Genomic DNA, 19,361 nt, shown 5'->3' with positions numbered 1-19,361 from the left:
ACTGAGGCTGATGCTTGGAGTTGGTTCTCTAGTAGGTAGTCGCAGCCTCTCTAGTGGTATACTGGCCAGCCTTCTTTCTCTGTATAACGTGAATTTTTGGAGGTCATCTGGAGACAACCTCGACTGAGCTTCCCGCAAAATTTCTTTGAGCGAACTTTTACTCTGAAACAGATCATCAAACGGATCTTTCTTTCCAGAGAACACTCTTATCTTGACGTTCGTTGTGAATTCTTGGGCCACATCATTTGGGTCGAATGGCCTCGCTGGGAACTTAAATAATTGAAGACACGTCACATTCTCCACTTCACCAAAAGTGTGTCCTACATCGAACAAAGAGAAGGCCCCACAAGTTATGGGAAATTGAGGCCATATGGCCTTCTTCTTGTCCTTTAGGTCTTTGGTCAAGCCACCTTCAGAACAGGTTTGATAAGCGATTTCCTGGCCCAAAAGTTTATCAGGGATATATAGGGGTAGGACATGTGGAGGTACAATGCTTCCAAAAACTCTAATGTAAGTAAACCATTCTTCCCCAAACCATCTCGCGACGAGGATGATGTCAATTTGGGCCTCGGGAGAGCACCTTGGGGGATCCTTATCATATATCATTCTATATAGGGGCAAAATAAGCCCATGGCAAATCTGGTAAAAGTGAGGGGTAAACTGGGAATCCCATAAGATCTTATGATAAACATGGATGGGCAATGGGTCTTGGGTAGTCCATTTCCAACCCATAATAGGGAATTCAGATACAAGACAAACAAAATCCATAATATAGGCAGACAGATAAAAAGGAGGATAGACCCTTTGAGAGAAGGATCTCTTAGACCGGTAATTGAGAACAGTCGTGTATAGAGTATCAGAAAGGATTTTGGCCCAATCTAGGATGTCGGCGTTAGTGGCAGCATCAATTAATGGCAGCCATTCAGATGAAAACTTGTTGATATCCGGCATCCCAAAAAACCTACAGAGCATGGCCGCAGCAAAACAATATGGAGAGGTGAGGGAATCAGTGTTGTACATACCATTTTTATCCTTTTTTAGCGGCTCGTCTCTTCTAGACCATTCCTTAGTGGTGTCCGATAGATCTGGATTCTCCGCCGCAAACTTCTTAACAAATTGTGCATTATAGGTCGCCTGCGGTTCAGGAAGATGATACATAAGCTTCAAATCTTGCGCAGCAAACGATCCCACGAGCCCATGTCCATGAACATTGAATTGTCTGTTCTTCAATTCTGCATCATCTAGTATCCACTTGATCATATCTGTGTATGGTAGAATTTTGGGTCTTGCCGCTATTTTGTGAAGAAATGAACATGCTAGGTCCTCCAAGGATGCCTCAGAAGAGCGTGGTGCGCCCACGACAGCAGTCACCTTCATTATTCTAGGCTTTTCTTCCTCTAGCAGCCTGTACATGCCTTCCCATGTTGATATCCCTGCGTCTTTGTCGCAGGCTGTGTCTGTGTACAGGGGCGCCATCTCCTTGGTCTTCTGCCTCGCTTCGGAGCTTTGAGTTCTATTTTTCTTTCCCATTTCTCTTTGCGTTTCTGTCTGAGACGTCTTAGTGTTTTGTTCCTGCAGATTACCAGTGAAATTGAAATGACTGATCCAGAAAGGTAATGGGAGAGTTTTTAAATGCAAGAGATAAATCAAATATGCCACCTTACGTGAAGCAAATCTCTACCAAGGCACGCGTCATTAATTCATTTAATAACTGACAACTAATTCATTTACTATCATTAGAAGCGCATGATTTCGGGTCAGATTATAGTAAGTGGCTTTTTCTTTGAATGGCGCGCCCGAAGGATTCGTACCGAAGTGATTTATGATTTGCTGATGTAATCCCGTATGTCGTGCGATCGCTAATCGCATCATCGCAAATCGCATGGATGTGGCATAGCAGCGATTACAATATCGCAGATCGCAGGAATTTGATGTTCACCAAATCTTGCGTGGCTCATTTCTGCGATATGCGATCTAGCGATCAGCGTTATCGCAGATCGACGAATCTTTAAGTTTTTCTTTATGAGCATTACTAATTTGCGATGCGATGTCATTATTAACACGAGGATGGTGCGCATAAAAAGGGAAATGAAGGTGTTTCCTATCCTTTTGCAGCACGACCGTAAAGGTTTTCTCTTTTATCATAGACTTAGGATTTAAAATATCCAAGAGGATTTTTCTAAGCGTATGATTGTGACTTCAAAAAGAAACTCTTGCTTTTCCTAAAAATTAACTAAGGGTCCCCATTCATTCAGTATCATGGTTGATACTTAATTGAATAAGCGGGGGTGTTGCTGGCTACAACACGGCCATAGTATTGAGTAACCCATGGTATTTTCCCATATATTAAATAATAACTTTTTAAATTAAGGTAATATTTTATATTATTTAAATATATTATATTTCTTCTTATCACTATTACCATATTTGAATAAGTTCAATACAATGGTCTTCAAGGCCTATCGGTAAACACAAGACATGAATTATATTTGATCCAATCAAATGTAAAACTCTTCTCCTTTTTTAATAAAAAATATTTTTTCCCTTGGGAAAAGAAATAATTATAAAAAATAAGAAAAAGAAACTTTAACATTACATCAAAATTAAAATTATATTTAATTATTTTTTTTAAAATAACCTAGAAAATAAATAATAAAATAAATTTATTAAACATATTAAACCCCTTTTAATATTTATATTTATATTTAAAATAAATATTATTATTTATTATAAATTTAGAGATTTGTTAGATGAACAAAGTTCTAGAGATTGTAAATGCCAAGTTTAAGTAATTCACCAAATCATAATTTTTTTTGGTTTAATCTTGTTAAGAGTTATAAATATTTTTAAAAGTTTAAAGGGTCTAATTAGGAAAATTGAATTTCTTTTTCAATATCTTTAGTATGTTTATTTAATTTTATTATCAAAGTAAATTTGCTGGCATCTTTTTAAATATCTTTTTGATTTATTTTTCAAATTTAAGTTTAATAACACTTATTTTTAAATTATTTTTTCAAATTTAAAATATGTTAATTAAAATATCTAAGAATTTTAAAATAAAATTATAATAAAAAATTGCTTAACATGTGAGAGGTCTAACAATCTTAATGAAACTTTCTTTAATGACTCTTTGGAATGTAATTATTTTGATAACCATGTGAACATGGAACGGTTTCAAAGCTTTCTTTTATTACAAGGTTATTTTTTTCCTTTTTCCCCATAAATATGTGAGATAAGTCTAAACATCTGTGTGTAAAAAGTTAACATATTTTATAACTTTTCATATTTCCTTGGGAAGGAGCTTGTAATTATGTCAAGTTAAGGTAATATTTTATATTATTTAAATATATTATATTTCTTGTTATCACTATTACTATATTTGAATAAGTTCAATACAATGGTCTTCAAGGCGTGTTGATAAACACAAAATATGAACTATATTTGATCCAATCAAATGCAAAACTCTTCTTCTTTTTTAATCAAAAATATTTTTTTCCCTTGGGAAAAGAAATAATTATAAAAAATAACCAAAAAAAACTTTAACATTACATTAAAATTCAAATTATATTTAATTATTGTTTTTTTTAGCTAACTTAAAAAAATAATAATAAAAATAAATTTATTAAACATATTAAACCCCTTTTAATATTTATATTCATATTAAAAATAAATATTATTATTTATTATAAATTTAGAGATTTGTTAGATGAACAAAGTTCTAGAGATTATAAATGCCTAAGTTTAAGTATTCAAGAAATAATATTTTTTTTTTTGTTTAATTTTGTTAAGAGTTATAAATATTTTTAAAAGTTTAAATGGTATAATTTGGAAAATTGAATTTCTTTTTCAATATCTTTACTATGTTTATTTAAGTTTATTATTAAATTAAATTTGTTGGCATCTTTTTAAATATCTTTTTGATTTATTTTTTATAATTTAATTTTATTTTCAAATTATTTTTTCAAATTTAAAATATCTTAATTAAAATATCTAAAAATTTTAAAATAAAATTATAATAAAAAATTGCTTAACATGTGAGAGGTCTAACAATCTTAATGAAACTTTCTTCAATGACTCTTTGGAATGTAATTATTTTGATAAGTCACATGCAAATGGTTTCAACCCTCTCTTTTATTACAAGGTTATTTTTTTCCTTTTTCCCCATAAATATGTGAGATAAGTCTAAACATCCGTGTGTAAAAAGTTAACGTATTTTATAAAGTTTCATATTTTCTTGGGAAGGAGCTTGTAATTATGTCAAGTTAAGGTAATATTTTATATTATTTAAATATATTATATTTCTTCTTATTACTATTACCATATTTGAATAAGTTCAATACAATGGTCTTCAAAGCCTATTGGTAAACAAAAAACATGAATTATATTTGATCCAATCAAATGTAAAACTTTTCTTCTTTTTTAATAAATTTTTTTTTTCCTTGGGAAAAGAAATAATTATAAAAAATAAGCAAAAAAAAACTTGAGCATTACATTAAAATTCTAATTATATTTAATTATTGTTTTTTTTAAATAATTTAAAAAATAATAATAAAAATAAATTTATTAAACATATTAAATCCCTTTTAATATTTATATTTATATTTAAAATAAATATTATTATTTATTATAAATTTAGAGATTTGTTAGATGAACAAAGTTCTAGAGATTATAAATGCCAAGTTTAAGTAAGTCAAGAAATAAGAATTTTTTTTGTTTAATTTTGTTAAGGGTCATAAATATTTTTAAAATATTTAAATGGTCTAATTTGGAAAGTTGAATTTCTTTTGCAATATCTTTACTATATTTATTTAATTCATTATTAACGTAAACTTGCTCACATCTTTTTAAATATCTTTTTGATTTACTTTTTCAAATTTAATTTTATTGACGATTATTTTTAAATTATTTTTCAAATTTAAATTATGTTAATTAAAATATCTAAAAATTTTAAAATAAAATAATAATAATAAATTGCTTAACATCTCGGAGATCTAACAATCTTAATGAAACTTTCTTTAATGACTCTTTGGAATATAATTATTTTGATAACCATGTGAACATGAAAACTGTTTCAACACTCTCTTTTATTACAAGATTATTTTTTTCTTCACATGAAAACTGTTTCAACACTCTCTTTTATTACAAGATTATTTTTTTCCTTTGTCCCGAGCAATATGTGAGATAAGTCAAAGCATCCGGGTGTAAAAAGTTAACCTATTTTATAAAATTTCATATTTTCTTGAGCAGGAGCTTGTAATTATGTCAAGCCCGTTAGAGTGGTAACAATTTTTTATAACCTTCGATTTTTTCATTAAATTGAAAATAAATTTATTAATTGACGTGAAATATTCAACGTCTATATTCTTTAGTATATTAATACTCCCTAATCTGCCCAAAATTCATAATTTTTCCAGGGTACCTCTGTCATGTTCGCAACAGTATGGTAAAACAAATTATTTTATTGTTTTCTTAGCAGATTGTAATAATACAGTGATTTCTTTTATTGTTTTGTACGTAGATCGTCAAAATATATTGTTTCCCCCTACAATATTTTTAGACATTTTGTTTCATTCATTGCATTTCAGGAGGAAACCAAAATGGTGGTGCATAGGTCAAGGAGGCTGGCACGGGAGGAGAGTATCCTTAATCTCCCGGATCAAATACTTCCTATTTTTATTTTGATATCATCCTCCTCTTTTAAGCTTGTTCTTTTGACATAGAGAACTGAAGACAAACTTGCATATGCTGACTAGTATTCATTTTCTTCTCATATTTGCAAATTCATGTCTTGTTCTGAAGATTGCCACAATTGTAGCATTTGACATAGCATGAGAATGAGGTAGAGGAGTTACTATTCTCAACAACATTCTTGTCAAAACTCGTATTGTTGCCAACATGCTTACTTTCTTGTTTTCTTATATTCCAACATGCTATCCAACATATCTTGTTTTCTTGTATGCCATCTATACTCTATGTCTTTATGTCCAAAACTTTGCAAGAAAAATAATATCTATAAAAGGGCTTTTGATGGGAGAAGTTACCTTTTCTTTGAAGGCTTTGTCCTTGAAGGGGAAAGGACTTATTTTGGTTCTTTACATGCCTTCCATCGAAATTTTCATTTCTTCCTTTCACTCTTTCTAATTGCTCCTTCTTGTTGTTACTTCTTAGCATTTTGTTGTTTCTTTTTCTGTGAGTGATTTCCTTTATGATGTGGTTGTCCAACAAATTATTTTCCTTTGTTGTTGTTGGAATTTCCAATTGCCCTTATATGGGTGGCTCACCTTTCATTCTTTTCCTTCTTGGAGCTTGGCTCTTCATTCAAACCCAAACTAACCTTGCTGGGTAGGGATCTATGCTTAACAAGAATCTCATCTAGTGCCTTTCTCCTCTCCTCAAGCTTTTGTATTGAGAAAACACTTTCTTTCACTTTTTTAGGTCATGTCTCAATTAGACTACTTTAGCTTGTGGTCTCTCACAATGATCGTCTCTTTCATCTAGTTGAAGAGTTAGCCTCCTATTCAATCTACTAGCCTATTCTTGTTGATCATTAAGATCAGCTATTGTTTTTCTCAACTTCTAATTCTCAAGCTCATACTCTTGCAACTTCTCCTTTTGCTTGAGATTTACTTCTCATAGCTCCTTGGTCTCTTTTAGAGAAGAGATAAACTTCTTCATCAAATAGATCCTTCCATCTAGATCATTTTCTTCACTATGAAAGGTAATAGATGAGCCAGCACAAAAATATAAATCCATCTTTGTGTCCATAGAATCTTCCACAAGTCTTTGGAGTATTCCATCTTCATCACTTCGAGTGATACTTTAAGGGATATACTCTCCTCATTCAAAAGATATGTTATTTTATATTGCTACTAAAGTAGGTCTATCTTCATTACTACTAGGACATGTGTGGTTATCTCTATCCTCACGTGATTTTTCCTCTTTTATATAATGGAAATTATGACTTTTCCTCATTAAAAAAAACAAAGAAAGATTGAAAGTGAGTTAAATAAAATTATAATTTAACAAAATCAATTCATATAATTAAAATATCTCTACTCCTTTAACACTTAATCATTTTAATTAAATAAAATTAGAGCTAGCATAGATCCATCTTGTTTTTGGATCTACCAAGTGGTGAGACTCATCAAATCTCTTTTCACTCTAAAATAGGTTTGCATCTTAACTAATTTGATCATCACTTGCTAGATTCAAAGTTAAGATGGATCCATGCCGGGTTAGTTACTTTTATGTAATTTTACTAAGTCTAAATATTTTATTTGATAATTATAATTATTAATTATTTAATTAAATTTTAATTTTATGTAATTTGATGGAGTCAAAATGTTAAACATGACGTTACATTATAACATCTCTACCATAGTGGGCTAAATTGATTTAGCATTTGATTGTTTATCATTCCCTATTTATGGGCCATAGTATTAAGTAACCCATGGTATTTTCCCATATATTAGATAATAACTTTTTAAATTAAGGTAATATTTTATATTATTTAAATATATTATATTTCTTCTTATCACTATTACCATATTTGAATAAGTTCAATACAATGGTCTTCAAGGCCTATTGGTAAACACAAGACATGAATTATATTTGATCCAATCAAATGTAAAACTCTTCTTCTTTTTTAATAAAAAATATTTTTTTCCTTGGGAAAAGAAATAATTATAAAAAATAAGAAAAAAAACTTTAACATTACATTAAAATTGAAATTATATTTAATAATTATTTTTTTTAAATAACTTAGAAAATAAATAATAAAAATAAATTTATTAAACATATTAAACCCTTTTAATATTAATATTTATATTTAATATTTAAAATAAATATTATTATTTATTATAAATTTAGAGATTTGTTAGATGAACAAAGTTCTAGAGATTATTAATGCCAACATTAAAGAATTCACCAAATAATAAAATTTTTTTGTTTAATTTTGTTAAGAGTTATAAATATTTTTAAAAGTTTAAATGGTCTAATTAGGAAAATTGAATTTCTTTTCCAATATCTTTAGTATGTTTATTTAATTTTATTATTAAAGTAAATTTGCTAGCATCTTTTTAAATATCTTTTTGATTTATTTTTCAAATTTAAGTTTAATAACACTTATTTTTAAATTATTTTTTCAAATTTAAAATATGTTAATTAAAATATCTAAGAATTTTAAAATAAAATTATAATAAAAAATTGCTTAACATCTCAGAGGTCTAACAATCTTAATGAAACTTTCTTTAATGACTCTTTGGAATGTAATTATTTTGATAACCATGTGAACATGAAAGGGTTTCAAAGCTTTCTTTTATTACAAGGTTATTTTTTTCCTTTTTCCCAAGAAATATGTGAGATAAGTCTAAACATCCGTGTGTAAAAAGTTAACATATTTTATAACGTTTCATATTTCCTTGGGAAGGAGCTTGTAATTATGTCAAGTTAAGGTAATATTTTATATTATTTAAATATATTATATTTCTTCTTATTACTATTACTATATTTGAATAAGTTCAATACAATGGTCTTTAAGGCCTATTGATAAAGAGAAAGTATGAATTATATTTGATCCAATCAAATGCAAAACTCTTTTTCTTTTTTAATCAAAAATATTTTTTTCCCTTGGGAAAATAAATAATTATAAAAAATAACCAAAAAAAACTTTAACATTACATTAAAATTCAAATTATTACATTAAAATTCAAATTATATTTAATTATTGTTTTTTTACACTTAAAAAAATAATAATAAAAATAAATTTATTAAACATATTAAACCCCTTTTAATATTTATATTCATATTAAAAATAAATATTATTATTTATTATAAATTTAGAGATTTGTTAGATGAACAAAGTTCTAGAGATTATAAATGCCAAGTTTAAGTAATTCAAGAAATAATAATTTTTTTTGTTTAATTTTGTTAAGAGTTATAAATATTTTTAAAAGTTTAAATGGTATAATTTGGAAAATTGAATTTCTTTTTCAATATCTTTACTATGTTTATTTAAGTTTATTATTAAATTAAATTTGCTGGCATCTTTTTAAATATCTTTTTGATTTATTTTTTATAATTTAATTTTATTAACAGTTATTTTCAAATTATTTTTTCAAATTTAAAATATGTTAATTAAAATATCTAAAAAATTTAAAATAAAATTATAATAAAAAATTGCTTAACATGTGAGAGGTCTAACAATCTTAATGAAACTTTCTTCAATGACTCTTTGGAATGTAATTATTTTGATAACCATGTGAACATGAAAATGGTTTCAACCCTCTCTTTTATTACAAGGTTATTTTTTTCCTTTTTCCGAGGAATATGTGAGATAAGTCAAAACATCGGTGTGTAAAAAGTTAACATATTTTATAAAGTTTCATATTTTCTTGGGAAGGAGCTTGTAATTATGTCATGTTAAGGTAATATTTCATATTATTTAAATATATTATATTTCTTCTTATTACTATTACCATATTTGAATAAGTGCAATACAATGGTCTTCAAAGCCTATTGGTAAACAAAAAACATGAATTATATTTGATCCAATCAAATGTAAAACTCTTCTTTTTTTTCAATAAAAAATATTTTTTTTCCTTGAGAAAAGAAATAATTATAAAAAATAAGCAAAAAAAACTTTAGCAATACATTAAAATTCAAATTATATTTAATTATTGTTTTTTTAAATAATTTAAAAAAATAATAATAAAAATAAATTTATTAAACATATTAAACCCCTTTTAATATTTATATTTATATTTAAAATAAATATTATTATTTATTATAAATTTAGAGATTTGTTAGATGAACAAAGTTCTAGAGATTATAAATGCCAAGTTTAAGTAAGTGGAGAAATAATAATTTTTTTTGTTTAATTTTGTTAAGGGTCATAAATATTTTAAAAATATTTAAATGGTCTAATTTGGAAAGTTGAATTTCTTTTGCAATATCTTTACTATATTTATTTAATTCATTATTAAGGTAAACTTGCTCACATCTTTTTAAATATCTTATTGATTTACTTTTTCAAATTTAATTTTATTGACGGTTATTTTTAAATTATTTTTCAAATTTAAAATATGTTAATTAAAATATCTAAAAATTTTAAAATAAAATAATAATAATAAATTGCTTAACATCTAGGCCATCTAACAATCTTAATGAAACTTTCTTTAATGACTCTTTGGAATATAATTATTTTGATAACCATGTGAACATGAAAACTATTTCAACACTCTCTTTTATTACAAGGTTATTTTTTTCCTTTTTCCCGAGCAATATGTGAGATAAGTCAAAGCATCAGGGTGTAAAAAGTTAACCTATTTTATAAAGTTTCATATTTTCTTTGAGAAGGAGCTTGTAATTATGTCAAGCCCGTTAGAGTCGTAACAATTTTTTATAACCTTCAATATTTTCATTAAATTGAAAATAAATTTATTAATTGACGTGAAACCTTGAACGTCTATATTTTTTAGTATATTAATACTCCCTAATCTGCCCAAAATTCATAATTTTTCCAGGGTACCTCTCACATGTTTGCAACAGTATGGTAAAACAAATTATTTTATTGTTTTCTTAGCAGATTGTGATAATACAGTGATTTCTTTTATTGTTTTGTAGGTAGATCGTCAAAATATATTTTTAGACATTTTGTTTCATTCGTTGCATTTCAGGAGGAAACCAGAATGGTGGTGCGTAGGTCAAGAAGGCTGGCACGGGAGGAGAGTATCCTTAATCTCCCCGATCAAATACTTCGGCAGTGTTTGATTAGAGTGCCCCACACATCACATTGCAACCTCAAACTCGTTTGCAGAAAATGGAGGGAGGTAGTGGGTAGCCCCGAGTTTCGCGAGGACCGGATAGCCGCTGGAATAAGTGAGGAGTTGATATGTATGGTTCAGCATTTTAGGCTTCCAGCCTCTCATTATGAGCGGCGTAGGTATAATACTCAAAGTGCCGCCCGCATAATCGTTTTGGACCCTCTCAGTTATACCTGGAAAATTATGCGTCCAATTCCTGAATTCCCCATTGGAATTCCCTTTGGATGCAAGACCGTTTGCTTCAATGGCGACCTATTTCTCATGGGCGGCCTGCATCCAGAAAACGAAGAAGCGCTTAAGACGCTTTATGTTTTTAACTTCGCGTCTGCCAAATGGCGACAAGGAGCCGCCATGGAGAGGGGAAGGTGTGACTTCGCGTGCGCTGTCTGTTCTTCAAGGAAAATGATCTATGTTGCGGGAGGGACCGACGGCCGAAATGATTTGGCCGCAGCAGCGGCGTACAACGTGGAAGAAGACAAGTGGGAAGAGCTACCTGCAATGAGCGATGTACAAGGGCTCTGTGATGGAGTTGTGCGGGAAGAAAAATTTGTTGTATTTGGCCAAATGGGAAACAATGTTGTAGAAATTTATGATCCAGAGAGCCGCATGTGGAGAAGGGTGGACAATATGAGGACATTCTATCCATCGTGGACGTCGTCTTTAGTTGTTTGTGGGCAGTTGTATACCTTTGCCGATCAGCGCTTACTCAAATCTGTTGATGCGGACCTAAAGGATTGGGTTCCTCAAACTACTCTTCCTGAAAAACTTTGTGCTCCCGTGCATCCTGCAGAGTTGCGCGGACATATTTTTTTATGCAAGTCTTCTGTTAAACATGTTTGTTATCGGTTAAACCTGACAACTCATGAGAGAGCTAAATTCTACGTACCTCCCAGCCTCATCGGCCAAATTCAATCTGCTGCAACCGTAGAGGTTTGAATGTTGCAGCAGATGAAAAGTCTACGGTTTGACTGTTGCAGCAGATGAAAAGCTTTTTTGTATTCAAATTTTTCTCTAAATTCAGTGATGCTTTTGTTCAATGATATTGTCTTTTTAAGTTTTACATATTATTATTTTTTTTATTTGTTTTCGAGAACGATGACAAATTTTAAAATAATAAAAGGTTAATTTAATAAATATTTACGCAGGCATATATTCATGAAAAAAATATCTCTTAATAAATTAAAATCAATAATTACTAATTACTATTTAATTGATTATTCCGTTGTGATTTTGATTTCCAGTCCGTGGAATGTGGGTTTCCTACCATGAAATTAAAATCTAATATTTACATTATTGTGCACTTTTATCTATTATTGGGCATTATTCTATTTTACTTTCTCTTTGTCTCTGGTCTTTTACTTCACATGGCTTGAAAGTTAAATTTTTAATAAATAAAATAAGAGGAAGTTTGACAAATCCACAAAAATTTGAATTTAATAAAAAAATATAATTTTTGGACAATTACAATGAATCATTATGGGATCTTGTAGAGAATAGGTTTCAAGAACCAACTAATGAAACAATATATAATGCATTAACAGAGGGAGGGAGAAATTTTTTGTGAGAAGAAAATGACTAGTTGATGAAAACATTTATATTAACTAATAGAAAATAAATTATTTTTGAGGTGTTAACATTATTGGTAATGTGTTAAGGGTTAGCATGTGGAACTTAACTCCTAATTTTGAAGGAAATAGTTGGAATTAGTTATGCCATGGTAGGGAAAAATGAAAGGAAAGTTGAGCATAAATGTCATAGAAAAACCTGTAAAAGACACACCTCCTTAGATTTCTTAATGAGGGAGGGACAAACATGTAAAGGCTAAGGAGTATTATTAGAATCCTCCAAAAAAAAAAAAATAAATAAAAAGGTGCAATACAAAACAGGTAAATTAGATATAATGAGTGGAAGAAATCTCAAGGAGAGAATTATCCTTTTATAGAGGGTATAGGATGTTGCATTATAGAGTATTATTGATTAAAAAAAAGAGCTTGCAAATTAAACAAAAAGAGGAAAAATAAACCTAGGGTTTATTTGAGACAAATTTGTTACCTCTCACAAGTTATGGCAAAAATCTTGCATGAGCTAATAAAACATAAGAGAACTTAGTTCCAAAGGGGATTTCTTATCACTATAACCATATGAAAATGATTAAGTGAGAAATTAAATTCAAAACAAGTGCATCAACCATTGTAGTTTCATGAATGGAAATTGGAACACATATGTAACTTCAATGAACTCCTAAATAATTTAACAATACAAGTTATGGAAAAATGACAAAGGATAACCTATCCCGTAGAAGAAGAAAATCGTGTGTCTACCACCAAATTTTCTTAGCAAAGCCATGAAAGCATGACATACTTAAAAAACCATAGACTTGACGAGTTGATCTTGGTGAATATTGATGACCACCCTCCTATTCCACTTGTACCCTCCCCATTGCTTCTTTGAGTTTTCTGAGTTTCCTTAATTTTAGCACAGGTTACTATTTTTGGTAGTTTTTCTTGTTGTGAACTTCGGGATCAGTTTTGAGGCCCTAAACGACATTTTTTTTTTTTAAATGGCTATTGCGTTTTCTAAGCAAAACACATGAATAGTTGTAGTCCTCGGAGAGATCTTTCCAATGAGGTATCATACACATCAAAGAGAGATAATAGGACCAAGTTATGACCATGCGAAGTTGGTTGGACAACTAACCCCAAGGAGGTCCATAAGCTCTTAGTGTTACCTCTCCTCGCGTTAGGGTTTTGGTTGTTTAGGGTTTTCTCTTTTTGATCAATAATAAAAAGGCACATACCTCATTGTAACTAGCCACATAAGGGATAAGCTACCATCGCCTGAGCGAGTCTTATTTTCATTCTCTTTGTAAGCATATTTGAATATTTGATATTCATGAAATGAAGTGTTATTTCTACTACATTCGTGTACATATGGTTATATCTGTAACTTGTTGCATTCGAGTTTAAATTTGGATCAATGGTATTGGAGTGGTATGCTCTTTCTCTGTTTTTCTTTGCATGTTCCCAACGAGTTAATGATATAAGGAGTTAGGGCTTGATCTCGTTGAACCTTTGCAAAATCACCCTCACAAAACCCAATGGTCGCCCATGTGGGAAGAAAATAAAGATGAGGGAGCACGATATATTATCAAAATATTGCTCGAGGAGGCCGTCAAGAAACAAAGGAATGCGATGATGGATAATGTTTCCTAGATCATTCAACGATTTCCCATTGATGGTGCATCGACATCGAGGAGCCACTCTTGAGGCACCACCCATTTTAGGGTACAAGTAAACTTTGACATTCCCATATTTGAGGGCCAAATAGATGCAGATGTTGTAGATAGATGGTTAAATCTTTGAGAAGGATATTTTTCTATTCATGATTTTTCCAACTCGGAAAATATTACGTTTCTCTTCTCAAAAGCACCCCCCACTTCAAGGACTAGTGGAAAACCTACTGTGAGCAGAAGGATGAAAGTACAACCTCACTATTTTCAGTCACTCCCACTTGGAATTCGTTCTAGGACACCATCAAGGAGCAGTACTACCCTATTGGGAGCTATGAGGATAAATAAATAAAGTGGACCAAACTGCGACAGGGAAGGGACCGATATGTGCCAGAGTTTACCAATGTTTTTCACACACTTTACTCGAAGTCGGGTATCAAATATTGTGAGAAACATTTGGTACTCAAGTACAATGGTTATCTACACAGATACATCCACCACAAGATGGAGGTCCTTGACATATCCTCGCTCATCACGGCGTATTGATATGCTATCAAGATCGAGCAAAAGTTTAAAGAGAAGAAGCGGGACTTTGGATCTGTGAATCTAATGCAAGGGAAAGGTTCCCCGAAACCACAAAACAAAGGAAAAATCCAAGGCAGGATGGCCCAGGACAACCCACCAAAGCCACAAGAAAAGGACAACACTGCGAGGCTGAAGAAGGACATTTAAGGTAGTATGAGTTCCATAAGAGCCCCACTCACAACACAAGTGAGTGTCGGGCCAAGAAGTTACTAGTGACTGAGCTAAAGGCCTCACAATCAAATGCATGTTCCAACTCTAAGTGAGAACCACACAAGGGGAATGGTCAAGTGAATTAAATTATTGATGCGGAGCCCAAAGCTTCCATTGCCACCATGAAGATCCAAAAGGTGGAACCCGAAGATCTAGAGGAGGAGGATCATCTCTTCCACTCCCAGATGTTAGTAAAGGGTTCCCCACTATAGTTCATTGTCGACAGTGGCAGCCAAAAGAACCTCATTTCAACAAAGGTCATGAAGCGGTTGGGCTTACCAACCATAACACACTCAAAACTATACACCATCACGTGGCTTCACGAGGGACGGGATCTTCCCGTGAGCCAACACTGTCACCTTTCATACAACATGAAGCCCTTCACGGATGAGGTATTATGTGACATTTCTCCCCTTTCCATTTGTGATGCATTATTAGGCCAACGATACTTGTGGAAGCGACATGTCATGTATGAGTCAAGGCCTTGTGTTGTTATTGTTACCCTCGGAAATAAGTTGTATAGGATACCGAAGGTATCACCACCTACTGCCATCTCTCTTGTTACTGTAGAACAATGCAGTAAGCTAATTTCCAAAAAGAGGAAATTTATTTTCTTGATGATACACCCTCAGGGAAAGAACAAGAAGATAGCCATGACCTCGAAACAGGGCCCCTCTACATGACAAAAACAAATGGACAAGGTCGTGCAAGAGTACGAAGACATCTTCACCTCCCCCATAGGGTTACCTCTTCGTTGTCACATTAAGCACTCCATCAATTTGACCCCAGGTGCATTGTTGCCCAATGGACCAATCTATTGGTGCTCCATTATGGAGAATGATGAAATCATGAGGCATATTCATGAGCTATTGCAAAAAGGTCATATCTCACCAAGTTCATTGCCCTGTGGGAGCCTGATCACGTTGGTACAGAAGAAGGATGGGACTTGGAGACTATGTATTGACTATCAGCCGCTAAACAAGATCATTGTCCAAAATAGGTACTAGATCCCACATATTGATTACCTTCTCGACCAACATAAGGGAGAAAAATATTTCAGCAAGATCGACTTGAAGTGTAGATATCACGAGGTACCAATCGAACCCTCCGATGTGTTGAAGGGTGCCTTCAAAGCCAAGGAGGGCCTTTTCGAATGGTTGGTTATGCCCTTCAAGTTGACGAATGCTCCTACAACGTTCATGATGCTCATGGATGACATCTTGTGGCTATCCACCAACTCATTGTTAGTGGTATACTTGAATGACATCCTCATCTTCAGCCAGAGTTGGGAAGAGCACCTCCACCACATCCAATAGGTTTTCCAAACACTATAGCAACACAAGCTATGTGCCAATTTAGAGAAATTCACTTTTGGCATGACCCAGGTTCAGTATCTCAAAATACATTATTGATGAATGAGGGGTGCATTTGGATCCGGCCAAGATCCAAGTCATTCGGGATTGGTCATCCCCAACCACTCTAATAGAGCTTCGCTACTTTCTCGATCTTTCCAATTTCTAGTGCATCTTTGTGTTGGGCTTCTCTCATATCACTTGGCTCTTGTGTCAAGTCACCAAGGGAGGAGCAAAAGAAAAATTAGAGGGTATAGGATGTTGCATTATAAAGTATTATTGATTAAAAAAAAGAGCTTGCAAATTAAACGAAAAGAGGAAAAATGGACCTAGGGTTTATTTGAGAGAAATTTGTTACCTCTCACATGCTATGGCAGAAATCTTGCATTAGCTAATAGAACATAAGAGAACTTACTTTCAAAGGGGATCTCCTATCACTATACCCATATGAAAATGATTAACTAAGAAATTAAATTCAAAACAAGTGCATAAATCATTGTAGTTTCATGAATGGAAATTGCAAGACATATATAAATTCAATGAACTCCTAAATAATTTAGCAATACAAGTTATGGAAAAATTCCAAAGGATAACCTAACTCGGAGAAGACTAAAACAATGTGTCTACCACCATATTTTCTTAGCAAAGCCATGAAAGCATGACATACTTAAAAAACATAGACTTGACTATCTCATCTTGGCAGATATTGATGGCCACCTGCCTATTCCACTTGGACCCACACCACTCTTTCTTTTAGTTTTTTTAGTTTCCTTAACTGTAGCACAAGTTACTATTTTTGGTAGTTTTTCTCGTCGTGAACTTCTCGATCCGTTTGAGGCCCTAAATGACATTTGTTTGGAAAAATGGCTATGGTGATTTCTGAGCAAAATGCATCAATAGTTGTAGTCCTCAGAGAGATATTTCCAACAAGGTATCATACACATCAAACAAAGATAATAGGACCAAGTTATGACCCCGCGAAGTTGGTTGCCCAACTAACCCAAACAAGGTCCATGAACTCTTAGTGTTATATCTCCTTGGGTTAGGCTTTTGGTTGCTTAGGGTTTTCTCTTATTTTTCAATAACAAAAGGGCGCCTCAGCCTCATTATAACTAAGTTTAGAGGCATTTATCTTCCACATAAGAGATAAGCTACCATCGCTTGAGTGAGTCTTATTTCCATTCTCTTTGTAAGAATATTTCAATATTTCATATTCATGAAATGAAGTGTTATTTCTACTACATCTCTATATTATGATTATATTTGCGGTATGCTCTTTCTCTATTTTTATATGCATGTTCCAAATAAGGTGATGATATAAGGAATTAGGGCTCGATCTGGGAAGAAAATAAAGATGAAGGAGTAGGAGATCTTATCAAAATATTTCTCAAAGAGGCCCTCAAGAAACAAAGGAGTGCAATGATGTATAACTTTTCCCGGATCATTCAACGGTTGCCCACTTGCGGTGCATCCACCTCCAGCAGCCACTCTCAAGGTTCCACCCCTTTTAAGGTACAAGTAAAATTTGACATTCCCATATTTGACAGCCAAATAGATGCAGACATCGTAGATAAATGGTTAAATCTGCTAGAAGGATATTTTTCTATTCATGGTTTTTCCAACTCGGAAAAGATTACTTTTTCTCTTCTCAAAACCACCCCCCACTTCAAATACTAGTGGAAACCTACTATGAGCACAAGGATGAAAGTACGAGTAGTACTAACCTATCAAGAGCTATGAGGATAAGTAAATAAAGTGTACCAAAGTGTGACAAGGAAGGGAGCAATATGTGTCGGAGTTTACCCATGTTTTTCACACCCTTCACTCAAAGTTGGATATCAAGGATTGTGAGAAAGATTTGGTACTCAAGTACCACGGTTATCTACATAGATAAATCCAGGACAAAATGGAGTTCCTTGACATATCCTCACTTCGAATGTCATACTGATATGCCATCAAGATTGAGTAGAAGTTTAAACAGAAGAAGTGGAAATTTGTATCTACAAATATGATGCAAGGGAAAGGTGCCCCCAAACCATATAACAAAGGAAAAATCCAAGTTGGGACGACGGAGGAAAACCCACCAAAGCCACAAGAAGAGGACAACAAAATGAAGTCAAAAAAGGACACATAAAGTACTGTGAGTTCCATAAGAGATCCACTCACAACACAAGTGAGTGTGAGGCCAAGAAGTCATTGGTGGCTGAGCTGAAGGCCTCACAACTAGATGCATGTTCCAATTCTGAGTGAGAACCTCACAAGGGAAATGACAAAGTGAAGAAAATTATTGATGCGGAGCCCAAAGCCAACATTTCCACCATGAAGATCCAAAAGGAGGAACCCGAAGATCTAGAGGAGGAGGATCGTCTATTCCGCTCCTAAATGTCGGTAAAGGGTTCCTCACTACAGTTTATTCTTGACAGAAAGAGCCAAAAGAACCTCATTTTAGTAGAGGTCATGAAGCAGTTGGGCTTACTCACCACAACACACCCACAACCATACACCATCGGGGGGCTTCATGAGGGATGGGATCTTCGCGTGAGCCAATAGTGTCACCTTTCATACAACATCAAACCCTTCATGGATGAGGTATTATGTGACGTTGCTTCCCTTGATGTTTGTGATGTATTATTAGGCCAACCATACTTGTGGAAGCGACATACTGTGTATGAGTCAAGGCCTTGTGTTGTTATTGTCATCATGGGAAATAAGTTGTATAGGATACCGGAGGTAGCACTGCCTACTGCCATCTCTCTTGTTACTGTAGAACAATGTAGTAAGCTGATTTTGAAAACCAGGAAATTTGTTTTCATGATGATACGGGCTCAGAGAAAGAACAAGATGATATCCATGACCTCCAAACAAGGCCCCTTTACACAACAACAACAAATGGACAAGGTCGTGGAGGAGTACAATGAAATCTTCACCTCCCCCACAGTGGTACCTCTATAGTGTCATGTTAAGCACTCCATCGATTTGACCCCAGCTACATCATTTCCCACTAGACCAATCTATCGGTGCTCCATTCCGGAGAATGATGAAATCATGAGGCAGATTCATTAGCTGTTGTAGAAAGGTCATATCTCGCCAAGTTCATTGCCATTTTGGAGCCCGATCGTGTTGGTACGGAAGAAGGATGAGACTTGGAGACTCTGTATTGAC

The 19,361-nt window shown here is 32.6% G+C and overlaps 1 protein-coding gene across 1 annotated transcript; it reads left to right on the top strand.

Moving 5' to 3' along the window:
* Nucleotides 1-10,688: 10,688 nt before the first annotated feature.
* LOC149246953 (F-box/kelch-repeat protein At2g44130-like) lies at nt 10,689-11,759 on the top strand. The gene has a single exon (XM_089442950.1). It carries the CDS (start codon nt 10,689-10,691, stop codon nt 11,757-11,759), a length of 1,071 nt encoding a protein of 356 aa, XP_089299076.1.
* Nucleotides 11,760-19,361: the final 7,602 nt, after the last annotated feature.

This window comes from Pinus tabuliformis, chromosome 7 (assembly GCF_031772625.1).
Source record: "Pinus tabuliformis cultivar Carrire ecotype Pingquan chromosome 7, CPIR1, whole genome shotgun sequence".
NCBI lineage: Eukaryota > Viridiplantae > Streptophyta > Pinopsida > Pinales > Pinaceae > Pinus > Pinus tabuliformis.
This window is presented reverse-complemented; position numbering and strand designations above follow the sequence as displayed.